A 21,049-nucleotide genomic window follows, 5' to 3' on the forward strand; every position below is an offset into this window, starting at 1 on the left:
ATTAAAGAAGAATTAGCTGATGGGCAAAGGGGACTTTGTTATGAGCGCTGCCCTCTCCTACAAATGTTATTTCCCTTCTCTTTCTAATCTCCCAGTTAGCAATACTGCCGAGACGTCGTGCAGATAAACAAATGGGGCAAAACAGCGCGAATACTGGGGCAGTCTGTGTGCTCGTACGGACTGAGGAGGAGGCAGCTAAAACTGTCTGTGGGGCCTGACCCAGCTCAAAGGCTCCCAGTGTGCCGGGGAGGCCCTGGGAGCTCTGGAGGTGCCACTGCTGTGCAGAGAGGGCTCTGCACGCTGGAACACACTGAGCAACCGTCAGTGACTCCCTAGGCAACCTGGTGCTAGTAGGATGGGGCTTCCTGCAATATTAGTCTTCATAAATGTGGTTATTAGGACTCAATGGGTGTTAATTTTAGAGAGGGAGACTCATGTTTAGGCCCAAAGGGAGCTGCTCTAAATATTTGCTACTGGGACTGGGAACAAATCTGGGTAGAATGGTCTCATTCAGACCTTGTTCTGCGCAGCTGATGAACCAGCAAGGACTAGTGCACTGTTGCCCCTGCCCAGGATAATCTGCTAATCCATCAAGAAAATGCTTAAGAGGCAGAAGTTTTTCTATAAGAAATAAGTGACATTGTAATATTTATTATTTTTAAGATTAGCATTTAATTTAAACAAGAGCAGGAAAGCCCACTCAGCCTACCCATTGCTGCAGCACAGGCGTTACCAGTTATCTGCAATTCATTGTAACTGTGTGTGTTTCTGTTCATCAGCTCGTGTGGACAGCAAAGACAAGGAAGGGGCTGAGGCTGAGGAGAAGAAACCGAAGGTAAGTTAACAAATAAAGTGACATCAACCCCCCAGATGTTGCCCAGGTTCCTGCCTCCCTCTCCTGCTCTCCTGGATACAGTCATTCCTCTTAGGAAACCGTGCCATTATCCTCATTCTTCATTCTTTTTTCAAGAGTTTTTGTTTCTCTCTTCCCTCCCCCTGGTTTGGATGGTGCAATCCACGGTGATTTGGGGAGGGGAAGGAGGTGAATCAGGTCTCAACCAAACCTCTGGCTCATGGGGCTGTGTGAGTGGTTAGAGAAGACACTGTCTCAGCCCAAGCCTGGAAAGCAGCAGGTTGGTTTTGCTGGGGTAAAACTAGGGTGAAAGCAAGACCAGAACTTGTAGGGGGAACAAGCACCCCTGCACAAGCACATAGTAGTGAAAAGAGCAAGATATGTCATTAAAAAAATAAATGAAAGAGCATAGACCTAGCAAATGCTCTATTCTGATGAGGAGCTGAGTTCAATAGTGGGTAAATTCCCACCATGGAAGGGTACCTGTCTCACTGCTGTCTTGGAGGAGGTGTTAGCCAACTGTTAGCCTGGCTACTGCCTGGGGAAAGTGGTGATCAATCTGATAGACAATTTAGTGGGTAAAGAATTGAAGGCAAGGACTGGATTCCCAAATAGCGTTCAACTCGGTCTTCCAAAACCTGTTTCATTCTCTAAGGACGTTTGGCAGCTGAGCTCTCCTGCAGCTGCTGGTGCAGCCGTGGGACCCTGGCAGTGTCCCCGGCCTGTGCCCAGCTCTGAGCTGCGCTGAGGGAGTGATTTGAGCTGTCACTTCTCCTGTATTGCACCTTCTAATCTTATTTGATGGCTGTGATCCCCCTGTGTTTCCCTCCCATACTGATTTTTTTTGTTCCAATTTTATTTCGTTTCCATGTTTAAGAAATCCTCACCTTGCACTGCTAAACCCCCAGGCGCTAGACCTTCCATCCCCCCCCAGCGACACTCCTCTAGCACAGCCCCTTCGAACACACCCTCCAGCCCTGCTTCCACCTCTAAACGAGTCACATCCCGACCTGCCAGTGCCGCAACGCAGGAAGCCAGAGCCAAGGTAAGGAAATGGTGTGTGCAAGAGAGCAAGCAGCTTCAGCTCTGACAGCAGCTCTGGCAGCACTTGCCTGGGACACCCCCTCCACTTCCCCTTGAGTGGAGAGGCCAGGATTTGCTTCTCCTGACACCAGGAATCTGCAGTGGCTGGGGCCAGTCACAGCTGGACAGGATATTTTATGGATTTGGAGAGGCTTTTCTGCAGGATCTGAAGACAATAACTAGCATATTCCTATTTACACCCTGTTCCAGATTTTTTGCATGTTACATTACTGTATTTCGGGTGAGGATGAAGGAGATATTTCTCAGTGCCTAGAGTTTGGCTCTGTCCTCCTGGAGCCTGTAATGTGGAGACAGGGGCTGGATCTATTTATCTTGTATACAAAATTTTAGTGAAACATGGGAAACAAAACGCCCAAATTTGGGGAACAGGCAAAGGAGCCAAACTTGCTTTTTAGCTGGGCAGTCCCCCCGGCATTGATCTTCTCCCTTGCATCCCCAGGGCCCAGAGATGAGAGGTGGCACCAAGACGGCCACGCCGCGCTCGGCAGCGGGGCAGGCTCAGAGGAACTCGGCCAACGCCACCCGCATCCCGGCAAAGACACCCACGGCCCCCAAGACACCTCCCAGCTCTGGTAGGTGATGGAGAATGGAGCATCTTCCCACACGGGAGGCTCTTGTTTCAGCAGTGCCGCAGGGCAAAGAAATTCGCCAGCCAGGGGAGCAGAGCTGGGACCGTTTCCCCTGGCTGAGCATCGCTGGGTGCTGCTTCTCCTGCTCTGTTCGTAGTTACAGGGTGTAAGAAAGAGAGGGCACTTGCTTTATCCCCTTGGGATTTCCTCCAATTTGGAAGATTTAGTCAACTCAATTTTTTAAATCCTTGATGATATTTCAAAAAGACCAGGGGCAAGAGGATCAATTGTTCAATTGCAGGAATGGGGATTAGCCCATTATTCTAAAGCATAGACCCTGGAAAGCAGCAGGCATTCAGAATTTCCATTAAAACAGTGCATTTCACTGAGTATATTATTTTTAGTACTTAGCAGAGCTTCATAAACCCTTAAATCAATTAAATTTTCATCTTTATTATGTTTAAGTATCTTTTTTCATGCATTAAACAGGCAGAAAGGAGCAGAAAAAACCACCTCCTGCAGCAGCAAAATCTGAGAAAGGTAAATGTCTAAGATTTTTTTCCAGTTCTTTTTAGACTGGGGCTAGTGCTAAGCTACTCAGTAATCTGAGCCTTATTTGATTTCCTAAAATACTAGTTTTTGTAAAAAAAAATCTTTCTTACAGAAAAGTGCTTTTGTTATTGTGGCTTTTGTCTGCATTTTGTCGTGCGTGCTCATGTCGTGCTGGCGTGGGGAATCTTCCCAATGATCCGGACACCCATGACAGTCTTCCTGCTGGGATACAAAGAAACTGCCTTGAACCAGTTTTCCTTTCAAAAGGAAGCAGACGAGAAGTGCGCTTTGCCAGCGTGCTGTCCCCCTTGCATTGCATGGAGCAGCACAGCAGTGGGAACTCCCCTTCCCCATGTTCCAGAAAAGCTTCCTAAAGGGGTTTTGTAGGGCAGGCAATGCCCGACTGGGCCCCCCGGATGGGCTTATAAAGAAGCCATGTGGGCAAACACCATGCAGTCAGGCGAGGCGCGGGGAGGACGCTGCTTATTCCATGCTTATCCGTGTGTCCCCACTCCCCTCAGGTGGCGAGCAGCCCAAGTCTGGAGACAGGAGCGGTTACAGCAGCCCCGGCTCGCCGGGCACCCCGGGCAGCCGCTCCCGCACCCCTTCGCTGCCCACCCCGCCGGCCAGGGAGCCCAAGAAGGTCGCGGTGGTTCGGACCCCACCAAAGTCTCCTGCCTCTGCCAAGAGCCGCATCCAGCCCTCGGCTGCCCCCATGCCTGACCTGAAAAACGTCAAGTCCAAAATTGGCTCCACTGAAAACCTGAAGCACCAGCCCGGAGGGGGCAAGGTAAATGTGGAGGCTGTTTTGCAGGGGCCTGCAGGGCCGGAGGGGTTGGTGCCCTCCCCAGCTGGGGATGTTGCTACAGCAGTGGGTAGCTCTGGTTCAGCAGATCTCCGTTCCGATGCTGGTTTTGGAGATTTGGGGGCCAGTTAGGTTGGGTGCTGGTCCTGAAATTCCTCGCGTGGCTGAGAAAGTGTCCCGAAAAGAGGAGGCTGAGGTTGCAGAGCGCTTGTGTCGTGGCTGTCTCGGGGTGTGAGCTCAGGGTGCGTGCTGCCTGGTGCCTGCTGCTAGGGAAATGGCATTCCCAGTGGTTAGGGAGAGCACACAGGGAGCTGCAGCCCTAAGGAACTGCAGCAGGGTGGTGTTTGTGTGTGCCCTGGAGCAGTCCCGTCAGCGCTGCTCTGTTTCTTCACTAGAGAGCAGACAGGACAGTCTCCTCCTCATGGGGGTCCCGGCACTCGCGATAGCTGAATCTCACCTAGGAGACCTGCAGGCCTCTGGCAGCTCCCCCGAGGGTAAGAAGGAGCTTTGGGCTTGCTGGGTTTCCCTGAAAAAACAGCCTACACAGATATCCAAACCCTGTCAGTGTGGAAGATTCCTGCTGGGAATCTCTTGTGGTGCCAGCCTGGCCGACGAGGATGATCCCAGCCCCGCTGTCTCTGTGTGGCTTCAGGGCAGCAGGTCCGGAGCAGTTTTCCCAGGCACTGGGATTTGAGCTCCACCTCTGTCAGGCAGCTTTTGGGTTGCATTCTGCCCTCAGGAGCTTCCCTGTATTGCAGCGTGATAGGAAGTGTGGCATGTCCCAAAGTGGTGGCACTGTTGTCCTTTCAGCCACCACCGCCGCTTTTCAGAGGCTGTTTTATGAGCAGAAAAGTGAGTTCTGTGCTCCAAGTGCTGGGCAGCGAGGGTCTTGTGCGAAGCAGAGAGCGGCTGAAGTCTTGCAGTCCTGAGGGAGAAGGGATTTGCAAAGCAGCGGGTGACAAAAGACTTAGAGCTGAGTGGGGACAACTGCATCCGCAGACGCCAAGAGCAGCCTTGCGGCGCCCCCAGCTCGACCGCGGGTCCCAGCTCAGCGCTGCCCACGAGGCCCCCTCGCTGCGTGGATGGGACGTGTCCCTGGGGAACGCCTGGTTGCACTGGCTGGTGAAGGCCGGGTGGCTGTCACAGAGAGGCCAGTGACAGAATGGCCCGTGCAGTGGCCAAGGGCAACCGGCAGTCCCGGCGCGCTTGTGCTTGCCTGTCCCGGGCGCTGGCACGCTCACTGCGGGGCTGCCGGCGCCGCAGAGGAGACAAACGTCCTCCCAAGGCGGTGCCTGCCGCTCTGCGCGACCAGGCGGCTCTGGCTACGGCACTTGGGCACGGGGGGAGGCTTTGGGATGGCTCCCATGCTCCATCTTTCCTAGCACCCGTTTCCTGACAGGTGCTTTTGGCCATCCTGCTGCAGCCCTGGGCAGGGCTGCGGTGGCCCTTGGCTGTGCAGAGCAGCATCCCTTGGCCCTCCGTCCCCCGCTGCTGCCGGAGGAGTTTAGAAGAAACCCTGCACTTACTGCCCATCGGTTACGCCTGTTTGCTCATTCTTTTTAATCCATCTTTTGGGAGCTTTTTTCCTCCATAGCTTCTCTCTCAGGCAACCTGTTGTTTATTATTGTCATGGAAAGAGCAAGAATAGCTGAATTTGGGGCAAATCCTTGCTCTTTGCGGGGGGGGCTCTAGGCATGAGGCTGCTCCCAGCAGGTTGGGTGCAGCGGAGGGGACTGATGACAGCCAGGGATTGCAGGGATTGCGTGGGATTGCAGGGATTGTGTGATGGGGCTGGAGCCTCATCTCTCCGCCAGGATTTCAACCCCCAGCCTTGGAAAGCGAAGTACATAGAGGCACCTGAGGCAGCAGTTAGCCAGGCTATGTCTCTCCCCATTGCTCCACATGATCCGAGCGTTTTCTTGCAGAATTCCTAAGTACTGCTCCCAAAAAACCTGCGCCAGCCTAGCGGCATCCTGATTTGCAGGATGAGCCCATCTGGGATTGCAAAGCGACGCTGGCAGCGCGGGCCAGCCCGGGTGCTCCGGGCACTGGAGACGCAGGGCATGGAGAGGGGCCTCCCGCGGGGCTGCCGCAGGGTGCTGCTCCTGGCAGGACGCTGTCCCTCTCCCAGGGATCAAGGCTTTTTGCAGGGAATGCAGGTCTTTAAGTGCATGCTGGGTTTTCCCTCCCGTTTATACTTGCGTGGGCCTTAGAGCCGCTGCGGCCTGTGCCGAGGAAGGAGCGGGGATTATATTCACTTGTGGCCCCTCTCGTTTGGGATAGCTGTTCCCACACACACATGGCCTTGTTAAAAACGAAAACTGCAAACCCGAAATGGAAATAGCTTCATCAGCACAAAAATTCTGTGCCGGGGAGTGGGGTGGGCGTGAGGCTGCGTGGTACCGGTGGGCACGTTTCCCATGCCCATCTGCCACCCAAGGCAGAGCTGGGAACAGGCTGCAGAGCAGCTGCGTGTGGGCTTTGGCCTGTGCTGCCCCTTCACCTCAGCACACTGGGACTTCAGAAAGCGGCGTGCACGGGACCTGGCAGCGTTTGCTTTTTCCCTTTGTAACTGTAGAGGGAGTTTGAGCCCTGCGCAAGGCAGAGCCCGGGCATCCAACCAGGCTGCACACACAATCCTGCTCTCCGGCACTGCCCGGGCCAGCTCCCCCCTTGGCTCTTTCCCTCTTGCTCGAGCTGCTGAGGAGGGGGAGAGGGGCCCTGCGCATGGCAAGGGCCTTGCTGGAACCTGCCCACCTCTGCCTTCGATTTTCACCCCTCGAATAGACAAATACACACAGCGAAGGAGAGATGATGCTTTGCCCTTGGCACTGGAAGGCAGGTTCCTGGGTTGAGTTACGTAACACACGGTCGAGCTGCGGATGGTCATGTTGTTTCTCACGCTCTTTTCTGGCTACTAAAGGTGCAGATTGTTAATAAGAAGCTGGACTTTAGCAGCGTTCAATCCAAGTGTGGCTCAAAGGATAATATCAAACACATCCCGGGCGGAGGCAGTGTGAGTACCTTCACACTTTCAATGCACTATAATAATTCTTATTATAAGTGGCATGTTGTATACACTAAACCGCCGATGCTATCTGCAGCGCCCTGCCCTCAGATAGCTATTGGTGACGTGCAATGACTCTTTTCTGGCTACCAAAGGTGCAGATTGTTAATAAGAAGTTGGACTTTAGCAGCGTTCAATCCAGGTGTGGCTCAAAGGATAATATCAAACACATCCCGGGCGGAGGCAGTGTGAGTACCTCCACACTTTCAGTGCACTCTAACAGTCCTCACCACGAGTGGCATGTTGTAAACTAAACCTCCAATGCTATCTGCAGCGCCCTGCCCTCAGATAGCTATTGGGGACGTGCTGTCATGTACCCTTAACCCACCCGACGTGGTTAGCTGAACCCTAACGAGTCCTGTCCATGTCTTACATGGCCAGAACTAACTGTGACCCCCCTCCCTGTAGATGCCGTGTCCGTAATGAAACATCCCGTTAACCCCAAGGTTTTCCACTCCCTGGAAGGCTCCGCTCCTCCCTGTGTGCAGCAGGGGTGGCATCTAGCAGACAGTGACATGGTTGCTGCTGCTGTCGCTGGACACATTTATGGGCAAATGCAGCTCTTGTTGCTTTCTGGCCTGCTGAACCGCCCGTGCTGCCGCACAGCCCGCGGGAGCGCGGGCAGTGCCCACACCAGGCTCCTTGCTCATGGATGTGCCCAGTGTGCGTTAGGCACGGCCTGTGGAGGCTGAACCTAAGGACTGAGCTAGTTGATGCAAACACAGGCATTTGCAGCCATTCCCCCATGAGCAGCCAGGCTGAGTGCTCAGTCACCATGCCGGAAACCTGGAGGAATTCCGCGGGGATTGGCCTGGAATTGTCCAGGCTGCTCCGGAGGCAGAGCTCAGCCCAGGAAGGAGGCCAGGCCAAGGCCAGAGGCTCACTGAGACCCAGCCAGTGTGACCAAGGGACAGGGCCTGTGGAGCTCCAGGCTGTGGCCAGCTGAGGATGCCGCCTGGTGCCCCTCATGTTCCCAGTGGATTTTTTGTGCTGTTTTTGGTCTGTGTGGACGTCCTGTCTGAGGAACTGCGCACTGCAGCGGGCCAGGCGCTTACACACCGGCCTTGCAGCCTCCAGCTTGCATTTGATGCCATTTTTGCATTCACCTACGGGCCTGCCAAGCTGCTTTGCAGCACTCGGCCTCCGTGAAGCAAGTTCCCTGCGGCTTTTGCTGTGTCTGACCCCGGGGTCCTGCAGTGCTCCCGGCCGGGCTGCACGGGGCTCTCAGCACACGGGGCTGAGCGAGCGCTCCCGTGTCCTCCATGCACAGGACACTGAGCAGCCCCCGTCCTCCCTGGCAGCTTGCATCGTGCGCAAGCCTTAAATGCCTTAAAAATTCACTGCTCTTTTGGCCCGAGGAGGGGCTCATCCTTGGCCAGGCTCTGCTCGCCAGGCCGGTGGTGGCACAGGAGCAGCACCCGGCTCAGAGCGAGGCCGGCCCGGCGGCGTCACCCCGCGGGGAGCAGTGCCCGACGGCCGGGGCTCGGTGGCAGCCGCCTCAGTGCTCTGCGACGTGGCTGCAGGGGCCTGGGGGCTTCTTGGGTAAATGCCACGGGGTGCTTTGCCAAGCAGGCGTGTGGGGCACGAGACCTGTGATGATGAGAGAGCAGCCCCAGGTCTCTGGCACTTATTTCACTAACATAGAGCCCTGGCTGTTAAAATGCATCAAGAAATAAAGATATAAAAGGAAGGAGGGCAGAGAGTGTAATGGCTCGTTGCTTGCTCTGGCAATGGGAGATCCTGGCGGTGCCCGGGGCACTCGGAGCCTGTTGGGTTGGGGTTTGCTGGGCGCTGCAGGGCACGGCTCAGCTCTCCTCCTGCCGGTGCGTTCGGTGTGTGCTGTCCCTGTCGTCCCGTCTGTCTCTGCCTCGTGCTGCCGGATTCCAGGATGTTGTCCCCTCCCTGTGTCCTCGCTCTGTGCCCAAGGGGCCCTTGGCTGGCCGCGTGCGCGATGCTCCAGGACGGCGCCACAGGCCCGGAGATGGCAGGGTGAGCCCTGCAGGAGGCAGAGCCTTCTGGCACGTGGCCTGGCGCCTGCGCAAGTGTCAGGGATGTGACGGGCCCTGCGTCCCCTCCATCACCTGTCCTTGCTGTGCAGCACTGGTGCGGGGCAGCTCCTTCTCGGCCAGTTACATCCACGGCATCGCGCCAGTCCCGGCTGTTACGGAGCAATCCTGGTACTTCCAGTGAGTAGGAACCAGCCGGCAGCATCCGCGGGCCCGTTTGTCCCGCACAGCCCCCCAGGCTGATTCCTGCTCTCAGGTGTGAAGCCAAAAGGGAGCTCCGAGGTAACCGCAGGGGCTACGGGGATGTTTTCCTCCTGCCTTGTCCCCCCTCCTGGTGTTGCCGGTTTGTGTGTGCTGTGGTTCGCAGTCCCGACGTCCTGCTCCGCTCGTCGGTGTTTTCCCGCGTGGTGTTTAACCGCTAACGGAGTCACTAAACAGCTCCCCGTTGCCTGTCCCCTGTGTGTGTGTGTGTGTGTGTGTGTGTGTGTGTGTGTGTCCCGTGTCACCCGCTCCGGGCGCTCCGGCACCAGGGCAGGCCTGGGAATATGGGGGGGTTAGGGGAACTGCTCCTTGAGAGCCCTTATTCACACACGTGCTGCGTAAAACAAGCGAAACCAGAGCGCAATACCAGACACCACCAGCGTGGTTCAGTATAATTGCCATTTTAATTTGTATTATATGAACTCCTACCAGATGTTTAGACTTTTCTTTTGGCTTTTTTTTTTTTTTTTTAAACCCTTATTTCCGTTACAGCATTTTTCAGAAATGCATATTTTGGTCACTCTTTTCGAGTTCTGTGCACATTGATCATTTCTGTTCTTTCAGTTTTTGTGGACATAAGCTTTATGTTTTACACCAGAAAAGGTATTTATTTCTACGTTTTCTCTCTGGTATATCTCCTCCTTTTGGATGATGTGTATGCAAATCTCAATTAATTACCACTCCACTTTCTCTCTCATTTGAGCACTTTAAAATGGCCTCTGCTCCCTCCCCTCTGCGGAGGGGGGATCTCGTGCATGCTGACGTGTTGGAGGGGCTCCTGCACACGGGTTTCCTGCTCTCCCTTTCCGGTGCCGGGCTCTCCTGTGTCATTAACCTTCCTGGGCGCGCGCTGTCCTTCCCCGCGGCTGCAGCGCGGAGCCGGCGTGCGCCGCGGCTCGCGCCGGCCACCCCGGCTCATGGCCCTCTCCTCTCTCCCGCGGGCAGGTGCAAATCGTTTACAAGCCGGTCGACCTGAGCCACGTGACGTCCAAATGTGGGTCCCTGGGCAACATCCATCACAAACCAGGTACCGAGCGCGGCCGGACACGGGGCTGGGGCGAGGGGAGGCGCTTGGGACGGTGACCGGAGCGTCGGCGTGAGCCCTGGGGAGCCAGGGGCTGTTCCCAGCTCCGTCACTGCGCGACCGGCTCCTTTCTGGTTCCCACTTGGGTTAAGGGGAATAGTGTGTTCCGCAGCGCTCCGATCCAGACCAACACATCCCTCTAAATGGGAAGTACTTAGGAGTATGGGGAGCTGCTGATGTTTGGGAGGACACTGGGCTGTATCCTTGGGAAGTCTCTCTATTCCAGTGCCCGCTTGCCCTGGCTCCCGTGTTCCCTATTGCCCAGGAGTCCCTCCTGCTGCGCTCTGCCCGATCCGGACCCTCTGCTCAGCTTCCGTGGCATCTCCGCGGAGCGGCCGAGACGGGAGCGCTGCTTCCCAGCCCACCCCCTGTGCTCCTCTCTTCCAGGCGGTGGCCAGGTGGAGGTGAAATCCGAGAAACTGGACTTCAAAGATAAGGTGCAATCAAAAATTGGGTCATTAGATAACATCAGCCACGTCCCCGGAGGAGGAAATAAAAAGGTAACGGGGTGCTGGGGCTGGTGCAGACCTGCTGGTCCTGGCGAGGGCCACCCGCTCCATGAGCGCGCGGGCAGCGCCGGGCGCAGGGGAAGCCCAGATCAGCTCTAGCTCCGTCCCCTCCTCTCCTCTGGCAGCTTTTCCTCCCAGGCCTCGGAACAATTTGCTGCTGAGGGGCAGCCCGTGCGCACGTGTCCTGAGGACAGGACGTGCCCTGGCCTGGGCACCTGGTGCTCCCTGGGCACCCAGCTGGTCCTGAAGGGCTGCGCAGCTGGCGAGGGCACCCGCGCTGCACGGCCAACCAAGGGGACCTCGGTGCAGCTAACGTGGCCGAGCTGCAGGGCTTGCAGGCCGCGGCCTCAGCAGTTTCCTGCTGCGCTGAATTTGGTGCAGAAACAGGGCTGTGTCCCCCAACCTCCCGCTGCAAGGGACGCTGCTCTCTGCATCTCTTTTGCATTGGCCGTGGCCAGTTACCCCCAGCTGTGGGCACGAACCTGGCAGCTCAGGGCACTGTGTTGGCACTGTCTGCCTGGGAAAGGGGGGCATTAAAGGCGTCGCTTTGTTTAGAGAAGGGGTCGCAGGAGAAGGGTGAGCTCTTCTTTCTGCCAGTCTCAGTTTCCCAGCTGACACTGACTGGGGCTCGGAGCATTTTGGGGGCATTGAAATCAAAACCAAGAGGCGGGTGGGTAGAGTGAAATCCTGAACGCGGGAGGGCTGTTCCTGCGGGGGCTTCGCTGCTGCCTTCACAGTAAGTCTGAGTCAAGGAAAACCCGTCTACAGCCTCGATTAGGGACAGCACCTCAGTGCACCTTAGAGGCAGGAGCAATCTGGGAAGCGAAGCACTGAGCCTGCAGTCTGGTATTGATTCTGCCAGGGAAAGGGGTTTTTTAATCTCCCTGGTTTTGCAAACACCCTTTCTGTGCACGGGAGGGACCGCTCTGTCCGGGCTCCTGTGTCTGAGCGCTCTGTTCTTGGCTCCGTTCTCGCCTTGCGCCTCCCTCTGCCTCCCGGGGCTGGCTCTGCTCAGGGCCTCCTTGGCCTCCTTGCCCTTCTCTCGCTGCTGCTCCGCATCAGCCCACGCTGCGCTTCCGCCGAGCCCGGGGCGGCGTTCCCGTGACGGGCACTTCACATCCTGGCCGTTCACTGGGCCGTAGCCTGAGGCACCCGCCCTGCACAGGAGGGGATGGTTGCAGGGCTGGGAGCTGCAGCAGCATCGGCTGCCTCAGCCTCCCCCTGCGGCTGCTGCCTCTGTCCTGCCCGGATCCCGCCCGGAGCCTCTTGTCAGGCCAACTGGACTCAGGGGCTTGTCCAGGCTGTTCCTGGTTGCCCAAGAGTGCCAGGGCCCTTCCTCAGGAATCCCTGCGCCAAGGCGGGGACGCTCCGTCTGCCCTCTGCATAGTGCAGCCGCGGCCGTTGCCCACGGCCCCAGTCCCCTCCTTGCTCCGTGAGGATCCGTTTGGGGACGCAGTGACTCCTGTCCCCGCTGCTGCCGCCCCCTGAGCCTCAGCTCTCCCAGGTGGGTGCCCAGTGGCCCCAAGTCCCCGCGCGGCAGCATCTGCTCCCTGTGCGGGGGGAGCCCTCCTCCACCCCAGGGCACTCTCCTCCCTACGACCCAGTGAACGGCTCTGTTTCTTCAATCTTTTTCTCTGTGATTTTTCTATTGCTTTTTCCCCTCTTTTGGGTGACCTTTATTGGATGTGAATTTTGTTGCTGATGCATTTTTTGCCCCCCTGCCGCCCCGGGCGGCTTCTTCACCTGTAGAGAGAGAAGGGCGAGGAAGACAAGAGCCCCGACCCTGCCGAGAGCCCGGCCCCAGCGCCGCGCTCACCCCCGGGCACCAGTAAGTAACAGAACTCACCCCTCGTGCGGGACGCGGCCGCGGAGCCGCATGGCCGGCCCCTAAGCGGCAGCTTGGAGCCGCGCGGGCGACTGCAGAGCCGGGACAGCCCCGGGCACGAGGCCATGCCCGAGGGGCCCTGCTCCTGCCCGCTGCGCTCCAGGGAGGGCCGGGGCCGTCGGGGGTATCGGGCAGCCGGAGGAGCAGCCGTGGGCCCGGCCTCCCGCTGAGCGGCCCTCGCTCCCGTTGCAGATCGAGACCCACAAGCTGACCTTCCGCGAGAACGCCAAAGCCAAGACTGACCACGGCGCCGAGATCGTCTACAAGTCGCCCACCATCTCGGGCGACGCGTCCCCGCGCCGCCTCAGCAACGTCTCCTCCACCGGCAGCATCAACATGGTGGACTCCCCCCAGCTGGCCACGCTGGCCGACGAGGTGTCCGCCTCGCTGGCCAAGCAGGGCTTGTGATGGGGGCCTTGCGAGCGGCCGCGCGAGACGACAACGAAAGAAACACGAGAAACACAATAATCTGGCCTTCTTCCTCTGTTCCTTTTACAGCTGCTCCCCATCCCCTAACTGGTTAAGGATTTAACCTGCTTTTACTGTTCATTCAGCTCTAGCTCCAGGACTTCAAAATCAGTGACACTAGGAGGTACCAAACCCGCTCCCCCGCGCCCGGCGGTCCCATCCCCGCCGCCGTCCCGGCCACGCGGGAGGCGCCCGCCCCTGCGCCAGAACCGCCGGGGTTCGGCCTCCCCAAGCCGAGAGGTGTGTGAGGGTCCCGGCCCCCAGCCCCGGCGCCGCCGGCTTGTCCCGTCGGGAAGGGCTGAGTGGACGAGTAGAGGCTTTTCCCGTCCCCTGGCAGCCCCTCGTGTCGTAGAGTAGAAGTGTCCGTGAGTGCTTGGCCCGCGCCGGGTGTTTCCACAAGGAGCATGTGGTGGAGCCCGCCGCGGGCACCGGGGGGCTGCGCGCGCCGCTGCAGGGCCTGGTGCCACCGCCGCAGGGCCCGGTGCCACCGCAGGGCCCGGTGCCGCATGTCTGCCGGGCCAGGCAGCTCCCGGGCCCCCGCCGCTCCCCGGGGCCGGGGCCGCTCGTGGCGCTGCGGGCGGGGGCGGCTCTGGTTTCTCCCTCCCCGGCGAAGCAGCCTGAGGCACCGGGGCGGCCGCGCGCGGGGCAGGAGGGGGCCGAGCTCTGCCCCGGGCCCCGGGGAGCCGCCGGGCCCCTCCGTCCTCCCTGCCCATCCCCGGGGGTGGTGGCAGCACCGTCTGCAGCGGGGACCCCCCCGACCCCCAAGATCCCGGCCTGGAAGGGGGGAAACCGGCCCCGACTCCCGGCCCCGCTGCCCAGCGCCCCCAGGCTGGGAGGGGAGGCCCCAGCCCGGCGCCTCATCCCAGCTTCGCTTGTCTGTGCTGTCCATCGTGTATCGTGCGTTTGAACAACTGGTTTACACTGTTGCCGTAAAAGTGAATTTGGAAATAAAGTCATTACTACAATAAGAGCCGCCTCCGTCGCATGCGGAAAGGGAGCCGGGAAGGGGGGAGCTCGGAGCAACCCTCCGCCTGCGTTTTCCAACACGCTGGGGTCGACGCTCCCAGGAAAGGCCAGCGGCAGCCCCCGGGCCCGCGTTCACAAACACAGGGCCCGGCACCACCATCTCTTTTAATTTTTTTTTAATCTTTTTTTTAATCTTTTTTTTTTCTTTTTTTTTAATAAGCACATTTGTGCTTTGCCAACAGAATCAAGACATTAACAAAGATCAGCTTCTCGGAAGAAAAGCATTTCTATATAACAAGGACATTACACAGCTCAAAGCAGGAAAAGAAAATATTTACAAAATACAAGGTGTTTTTTTTTTGTGGTTTTTATAATGCTAAAAGGGTTATTCAGAATTTTCAACCTTATAAATAGAAAAGCACTTATGCAGAGGGATATGGTAGCATTGTTTTGTCTTTAAAGAAACGATGACAAATCCTTTAAACTAGAACAGAACCAAAAACACTAGATAATGTTGAAAATTGTGAAAACCCCAACCATTAAGCAGTTTAGCTACTATTTCTTTACGATTACAAAATGGAAAAAAAAAATGTCCTTTGTATTTTTTTTCCTTTTTTTTTTGGTGATGTGATTATACATAAGACAGGCACAATGCTAGCAACAGGACAGGGACCAAGACCGCTCCGGCAGCACGGGAAGCGGCGCGGGGGGACGGTGCGCGGGACCCGGGACAACAGCCAAGTTCGGTTCAAAATGGAAGGGCCCCGTCCGGAGGCGGCCGGAGCGACGCCCGGGTGCGGAGCGCGCGGGCACGTGGAGCGAAGCAGTGGCGACAGATCCCGATTCTCCCCCAGCACCGGCCACCACGCAGCCCCCGCGCTTGCTGCTCTTCCCTCTTTCTCCTTTTTTTCCTCACTTTTGAGACCAAACCGACCTAAGGAATCCGCCCCAGCGCCTCGGCCTCGCTGGGGCCGGTTCCTCCCACCGGAGCTGCCGGCGCAGAGGCAGCAGCCCGAGCGGTTCCAGCCGGGAGCCCCCGTTCCGCAGCCTCCAGCTCCGCTCCCGCCGGAAGCGCCCGGCCGCACCGGCTGGCACCTCTCCCCTCCCTGCTCTGCCCCGGCAGCGAGGCGGGAGCAGAGCCGCTCCCGCAATCCCGCTCCTCCCGCGCGGAGCTCCAGGGGCCCTGCCTGCTCCCTGAGGGATGGGGGGGCTGGAGCCCGACGGCTGCTCCGGAACAGGGAGAGGAGGAGGGAGGTGACGGCGGGTGCCAGCGTCACCCTGCGGGACACCTGGAATCCAAGCCGGGGCAGGAGAAGCCCTCGCCCGTGGGGACAGACACACAAGCCAGTGAAGGTGGCAATCCCAAGACATCACTTTTCACCACTAATTTCACTCCACTAAAACCTTTCAGGGAGGGGAGGGCAGAGGGTTAAGAGAAAAAGACACCCTTTTGCTTGAGAAAATCTATCCCCGAAGTCGCTAGTCAGCTAAATCCTGTGCTCTAGTTTTATACACCTAAGAGGGGAGGACAGGACAGGGAGAGGGCCTGGTGGGCTGCTCCCTCCCGAGGCTTCACTCCGCTGGGAGGAATCTGGGGGCTCTCATTTTGTGTGACAAGGAAACATGGAAAAAAAAACAAAAAAAAAACAAAAAAAAAGAACAGAAAAGAAAAACAGTTTCTAAACTCCTTAAATTCACTAAAAACTGTGAAAATTCCCGGCAGGATGTTTGAATATCAAACGCAGATTTTGGAAGCTTTAATGCCAAGAGTTAGTTCTGTGTGTTGGTTTTGCTGCTGTCTCCCCGTGCGTCTCTATCTGTGCGCCGGCCGCGGCACCGCTGTGGAGCAGGAGGCAGAGGGGGCCGCCAGCGGGTGCCGGCTCTTGAGGGCGGCCGCGGGGGACGAGGCAGACGGGCCCTCGGGCTCCCGGCAGGATTTGCTGCCCGACGTGCGCCGGGTGCAGCGCGACGACCGGTCTTGGGGGTCGCATTGGTCCTCGCACTCTGTCCTGGGGTCGTACGACAGCGGGAAGGTGCGTCGCTCCCAGGGCTGCACGGCCTAAAGGGAAGAGACACGGAGCTAGGGAACATCCTCCGGGAAGGCCCCGCCGCGGCAGCCGCCGGAGCGGCTACGGGCGACGCTGCCGCCTTCGCGCCGGGCGGGCACCCACCTGCTCGTCGGCCTCGGGCGTGGAGCAGCGGGTGTCCTCGCTGGACAGGAGCCGCATGTCCCGCGACAGGGGCGTGAGGGGGGCGGAGAGCAGCTCGGGGCTGATGGGGCTGCGCGGCGAGTACGTGTGCGACAGCTCCGCGTGCGCGTGGCAGCTGCCCACGTCCGGGGACGCCGGCTGCGGCGTCGAGGGGTTCCCCAGCTGAGGGGTCGTCCGTCCGTCCGTCGACCTGTAAGACCTGAGAGGGGAGGATGCTCAGGAGTGTCCCCCCTGCCCCGTCCCCTGGCAGCGCCTGCGCCACGACCCAGGGAACCGGACACCTGAGCAGGTTCTCCGAGCGCCTGCACCACCCGCGTGACACGCGGCGCCACGGAGTGAGCGCACAACACGGATAATACAGGAATTTCAATAGTCGGGTGTCGGAGCAGCACGGCAAAACCCCTGGACTTCAGCGAATTTGAACCAGCAATTAAATCCACATGGGTTCGCAAACAACAGGTCCAGGGGCCCCAGATAAAAAAGCCTGAGCGAAATCTCCTGCTCTCCACAAATCTCCAGGATGAGCTTCAGCAGCAAGTGGGAATCAAGGACTGCTGAAGATCACGTTCCAAAATCCACCTGGGCCAAAACGCTCATCAGAACATGGAAATCCAGCCACAATGAGACTAATGAAACAGCAACACCTGCGGCCAGGCTCTGCGTAGACAGGACGCGTAGAGCCAAGACGCAGTGTTAAAACTGCCACAGAAACAACTGTGAGACCCCACAGACCTCCTGCGAGAGCAGGAGGGCCAGGGGCAGAGGATCCTCCGAAGCAGGTGAGGGAGGGAACGAAAGACACTGCAGGAACTGACCGGACCCCAGTGTTCACTGGCGCCTCCGAGACGGAGCCCGAATTCACCCTGATGCCCGAGCCTGGCCCTCCCACAGCCTCTCCCACAACGTCCCCACAGGAGATCCTTAACGAAACGCAGGCACAGTCCAAGGCTGCTGGGCGTGAGAATCTGGCTAGAACACCAAAATGGTCTTTTCTCGAGCAGCCCCAAGGAATCTACCGAAGAAACTTGAAAGAATTGGGAATTTGTGACAATGAAACCACCAAGACGAAAGCGATGACGCACAGTCCCGCCAGTGCTGGGTTTGCGTTTGTGAAGGCTCTTGCAGGACCCTGGGCTCTCCCAAGCCAAACACAAGGACAAACACAAGCCAAGGACAAACAGCACCGGGAACCGAGGGGGAGACGGGGAACCTCTGCTCAGGCAGCGCTGGGAAACGGACAGCTGGAAACGGCAGTTCTAGACACCCCTCGCAAAGAGATGCTGGAGAAAAGAGAATCAAGCGCCAAGCGATGCACGGAATGGAGGGACACTGCTATAAACGGAGCTGAACGCAGACTCTGCGGGAGCGATCGAGCGGAGGGATGATCCGGGGGGTAACGTGAAGAGGAACCGCTGCTCCCGTTCCCGCGTCAAGGATCCCGGCTGGGCTTGCGCGGGCCAGCGCAGGGAGCCTGAGCGGAGCGAAGGCCCTGGGGCTTCCCCAGCAGCGACAGCGCTCGAGAAAGGAGCTCCTAGTGCAGCCCCCGCACCGGCCGTGCAGGAGCCACCGCGCTGCTGAGCCGCTCCCCAGCTGCTGCCCAGGCTGCGCGTGGGCTCCGGCCGTCGGCCCTTGCGAATGGCGCCCAGACGCTCCCGAACGTGCCGGGACGTCGCCACCCCCTGCGGGCGTCCACGGGACGGTACCTGCTGCCGCGCCGCTGCGGCGGCACGCTGGTGCTCCAGAGCCACCGCGCACGCTCCATCTCCTCGCACTTGCCGTGCCGGGCGGTGAAGGCCGCGTCGGACAAGTCCTCAACCTGCAAAGGCAACGGGCACAGGGCTTGGTCACGTCTTTGCACACACCGACGCGCGGTTCTCCCAGCACTGGCTACAGGATGAATTTAAATAAACATTTATGGCGGGTGCTGTGGGAGAACACTGCTAAAGTGAGCTGGAGTTACTTAGGAAGAGACTAAAAACCAAAGCCAAGGGGGAGTCGCTTAGCAGCCCGTTCCCAGGCAGGCTGAATTATTATTAATTATTCCTTTGGTTTGTCTGGCCCAGGAACGGCAGCAGCGCGACCGCCCGTGCGCGCTCGGCCTCCAGGACAGGCTGGAGCTGGGCAGGGCCCAGGAGGGGAGCGCAGGGTCCCCCGCGGCCGCCCCACGGCCCCCGCGCCGGCCTCACCTCCTCGCCGTCCTCGTCCCCGCTCGCCTTCAGGGCGCCGATATCGACCTCGCGCCAGCTGAAACACACGGTGGAGGGGTCAGGCACGACCGCGCGCAGCGGGACCCGCAACGCGCCCTGCACGCGGCCTCTTCGCAAAGGAAAGAGAAGCGTTAAGCCTTGCTGCTGTGAGTGACATGTTTGGGCTCTGTTTTTAAGTCAAACAGCCCCATTTGGCTACCAAAATAGTGCGCTGGGGTCTGAGGCAACCCTTTCGTCGCGGCCTGTGTTGCCCTGCTCCACTTCCAACAGATCTTCACGTGGAAGCAGAGGAGGGACGTGCGGGAGACGCGTCCTGGTCCTCGCACGCTGCGGGGCAGGACCGGAGCGGCCCGGCCAAGGGAGGAGGAAGCAGAGCAGACCCTGCAGCGCTTCCTCCTCTTCCTCTGGCCTGGCAACAGGCTCCTTTCCTCCCCCAGGCTGCACCAGGCCTGGGAAGAGCAAACAGGACCAGGAAAAGGGAGGGCTGGAAGGAAGGGAACTAGAAGAGCAGAAGAGCAGGGCTGGACCCCAGGCAGCGGGTGCAGGAGCTGCCCCAGCTCGGGGCTCACACCATGTGCTCAGGTGCAAAAAACCAGCAACGGATCTGCGTGTCGATCCAGGAACATCCAAGTGGGGTCGGCACCTCCTTGGACTTGGATTCCTCCCGCTCCCTCCAGCAGGGCCGGGAGCGCCTCTCCGGCCAGCGAGACCGAGGGCAAGTGCCCTTCTCTGGCCTGGTGACGTGAGCCCAGCCCGGACACGCGACACAGCCCAGGCAGGCGCAGAACCGGGAAGGCCACCAGGACCTCGGCCTCGGTGTCCTCAGCAGCTTTGGAAGGGAGCAGGGGACAAGCAGGGCTGAGCAGGGCAGCCTCCTGCGCTGCCTCCTGAAATGACCCAGCCAGTTCTCCAAGAAAAGACGACCTCTCACTGTAAGAAAGTCCCTTTCCTCACCGGCAGCGGCCATGGGGAGCAACGACCCAGGCCAGACCAACTTCCAACTGGACAAATCCGTGGCCAAAGCTCGGCAAGAGACAGCCCCGCCGCAGCGGGGAGCAGCCCGTACCTGGGCGTGAGGATCTCTTTGTACTGCAGCTTCTCTACGCGAGTGGTCGCAGCGACGGACATCGGGATGACGATGTTATTGATATCGAAGGAGCTTTCGCCTCTCCTCCTCCTCGGCTGCTGTAAAACAAAGCCGAGAACAAGATGAGACCCCTCGGGCAGCAGCAGGCCCTGCGTCCACCCCTCGGCTCGCGGGGCCAACCGGGGCCCCTCATTCACCATCTTGGCTGTCCCCTCCGGCCACCAAGGCTGCGCAAACCCCGGCGCGAGGGCCCTGCTGCGGCCGCGCGGGGGGCACCAGTGCAGGGCAGTCGCCGTGGCCGCGGCACCGGGACGTCCCCCCGTGTCACTGTGCGCGCGGGTGGGAGCCCCGGGACGCTCCGACGCGGCAGCCGGAGCCTCGAGGCCAGGGAGCCGCCGGGCCCAGCGGCCAGGCCGGCGGCGGAGCCTCTCCCTGGCCCCAGCCGCTGAACAGGGACGGTTTCCCCTGTGTCCTGGCCTCGTCTTCCAGCTTGTCCCTGCCCTGCTGGGAGACCCCCGAAGGGACCAAGTGAGCACGAGGTTTCCGCAGCCCTGGAAGGCCAGGGCATAGACCTGGGCAGGTCCAAACAGCTGGGACAGGTCGGCCTGCGTGGGGAGCACCCCCTGGGCACCCCGACACCCACACGGGCTGAGAAGGTCCCTTCTCGCTCACTCTGCCCCTTCCAGACCTGTCCCCTGATCCAAGAGCCAGCAGAGATCCTTCCCCGATCCAATCCAGACAGCAGCTCCCAAAGCAGCCGTGTTCCTGCATTATGCTGAGCTCAACCTGCTTTGGGTGATGAGACCTTGCCCGGTTTTCTTAACCACATTTGGATTGGATTTGGTAATGTTCTATCCAGCAGAATGGGGAGCAACAGCACCCAGTAAGGATCCTTATTTCCAGAGCAAAATCCACCAGGGAGCCACAGAAGACAGCAATAAGGAGGGCAGGGTGACAGGAGGAGGAACTGCAGGACAAGCAGCTACTGCAGAATCAGGCTCAGACTTCAGCCCGCCTCACACTTGCAAACATGCTGGGCTTTTGGACCAGCACAAAATGCTTTCTAGGACCAGAACAGGTCACTGGATCTTTGTGATCAGCAGATTTGCTTGTCGGGTTTTCACAATTAACATTCCCGTGAGATCAAATGGAGAGGTCCATACCTCAAAGCTGCAGCCTCCGGCTGTCTGCAGCCTCTGGAAAACCATTTATTCCTGGTGCAAAATGAACAGGCGCAACCACGAAAGCCAAAAAACCTTATTTTTTTCTGACAAAAAATGTAGATGGTGCCAGTAAGAACTGAGAGAAGTCTCCCAAAGGGAGGGAAGGAAGGCAGGAGCCATCCTGCGGGATGCAGGTTGCAAAGGCTGCGCCCAGTCCCTCTGCCTCCTGCGGGCAGCTCGGAGGGCAGGAGAA

General features: G+C 58.8%; 2 protein-coding genes across 8 annotated transcripts in view; one reads left to right on the forward strand and one right to left on the reverse strand.

The window, feature by feature from the left end:
- Positions 1 to 13,163, forward strand: part of LOC104568298 (microtubule-associated protein tau) — a 40,004-nt gene extending 26,841 nt beyond the window's left edge. For 2 of the 7 annotated variants that reach the window (XM_088537163.1, XM_088537159.1), the window contains 9 exons: positions 793 to 835; positions 2,397 to 2,529; positions 3,016 to 3,066; positions 3,600 to 3,868; positions 6,807 to 6,899; positions 7,046 to 7,138; positions 10,163 to 10,244; positions 10,689 to 10,801; positions 12,888 to 13,163. In XM_088537163.1, the coding sequence (XP_088393289.1) occupies positions 793 to 835; positions 2,397 to 2,529; positions 3,016 to 3,066; positions 3,600 to 3,868; positions 6,807 to 6,899; positions 7,046 to 7,138; positions 10,163 to 10,244; positions 10,689 to 10,801; positions 12,888 to 13,103 (1,093 nt within the window). In that variant the 3' untranslated portion in view covers positions 13,104 to 13,163. Of the gene's footprint in view, positions 1 to 779; positions 836 to 1,730; positions 1,899 to 2,396; positions 2,530 to 3,015; positions 3,067 to 3,599; positions 3,869 to 6,806; positions 6,900 to 7,045; positions 7,139 to 10,162; positions 10,245 to 10,688; positions 10,802 to 12,887 lie in introns of all 7 variants that reach the window. The other 5 variants (XM_088537165.1, XM_088537162.1, XM_088537160.1 and 2 more) reach the window with 5 other exon arrangements.
- A 2,693-nt stretch (positions 13,164 to 15,856) lies between these two features.
- The window catches only part of LOC104574513 (KAT8 regulatory NSL complex subunit 1-like), a 67,340-nt gene continuing 62,147 nt past the window's right edge, over positions 15,857 to 21,049 (reverse strand). Inside the window, 5 exon segments of the mRNA XM_088537157.1 lie at positions 15,857 to 16,188; positions 16,301 to 16,538; positions 18,043 to 18,155; positions 18,526 to 18,583; positions 19,613 to 19,731. Coding sequence (XP_088393283.1) covers positions 15,943 to 16,188; positions 16,301 to 16,538; positions 18,043 to 18,155; positions 18,526 to 18,583; positions 19,613 to 19,731 — 774 coding nt within the window. The 3' untranslated portion in view covers positions 15,857 to 15,942.

This window comes from Tinamus guttatus, unplaced genomic scaffold, assembly GCF_059628265.1.
Source record: "Tinamus guttatus ecotype Peru unplaced genomic scaffold, ASM5962826v1 Tinamus_guttatus_pri_ptg000732l, whole genome shotgun sequence".
NCBI classification, from domain to species: Eukaryota; Metazoa; Chordata; class Aves; order Tinamiformes; family Tinamidae; genus Tinamus; species Tinamus guttatus.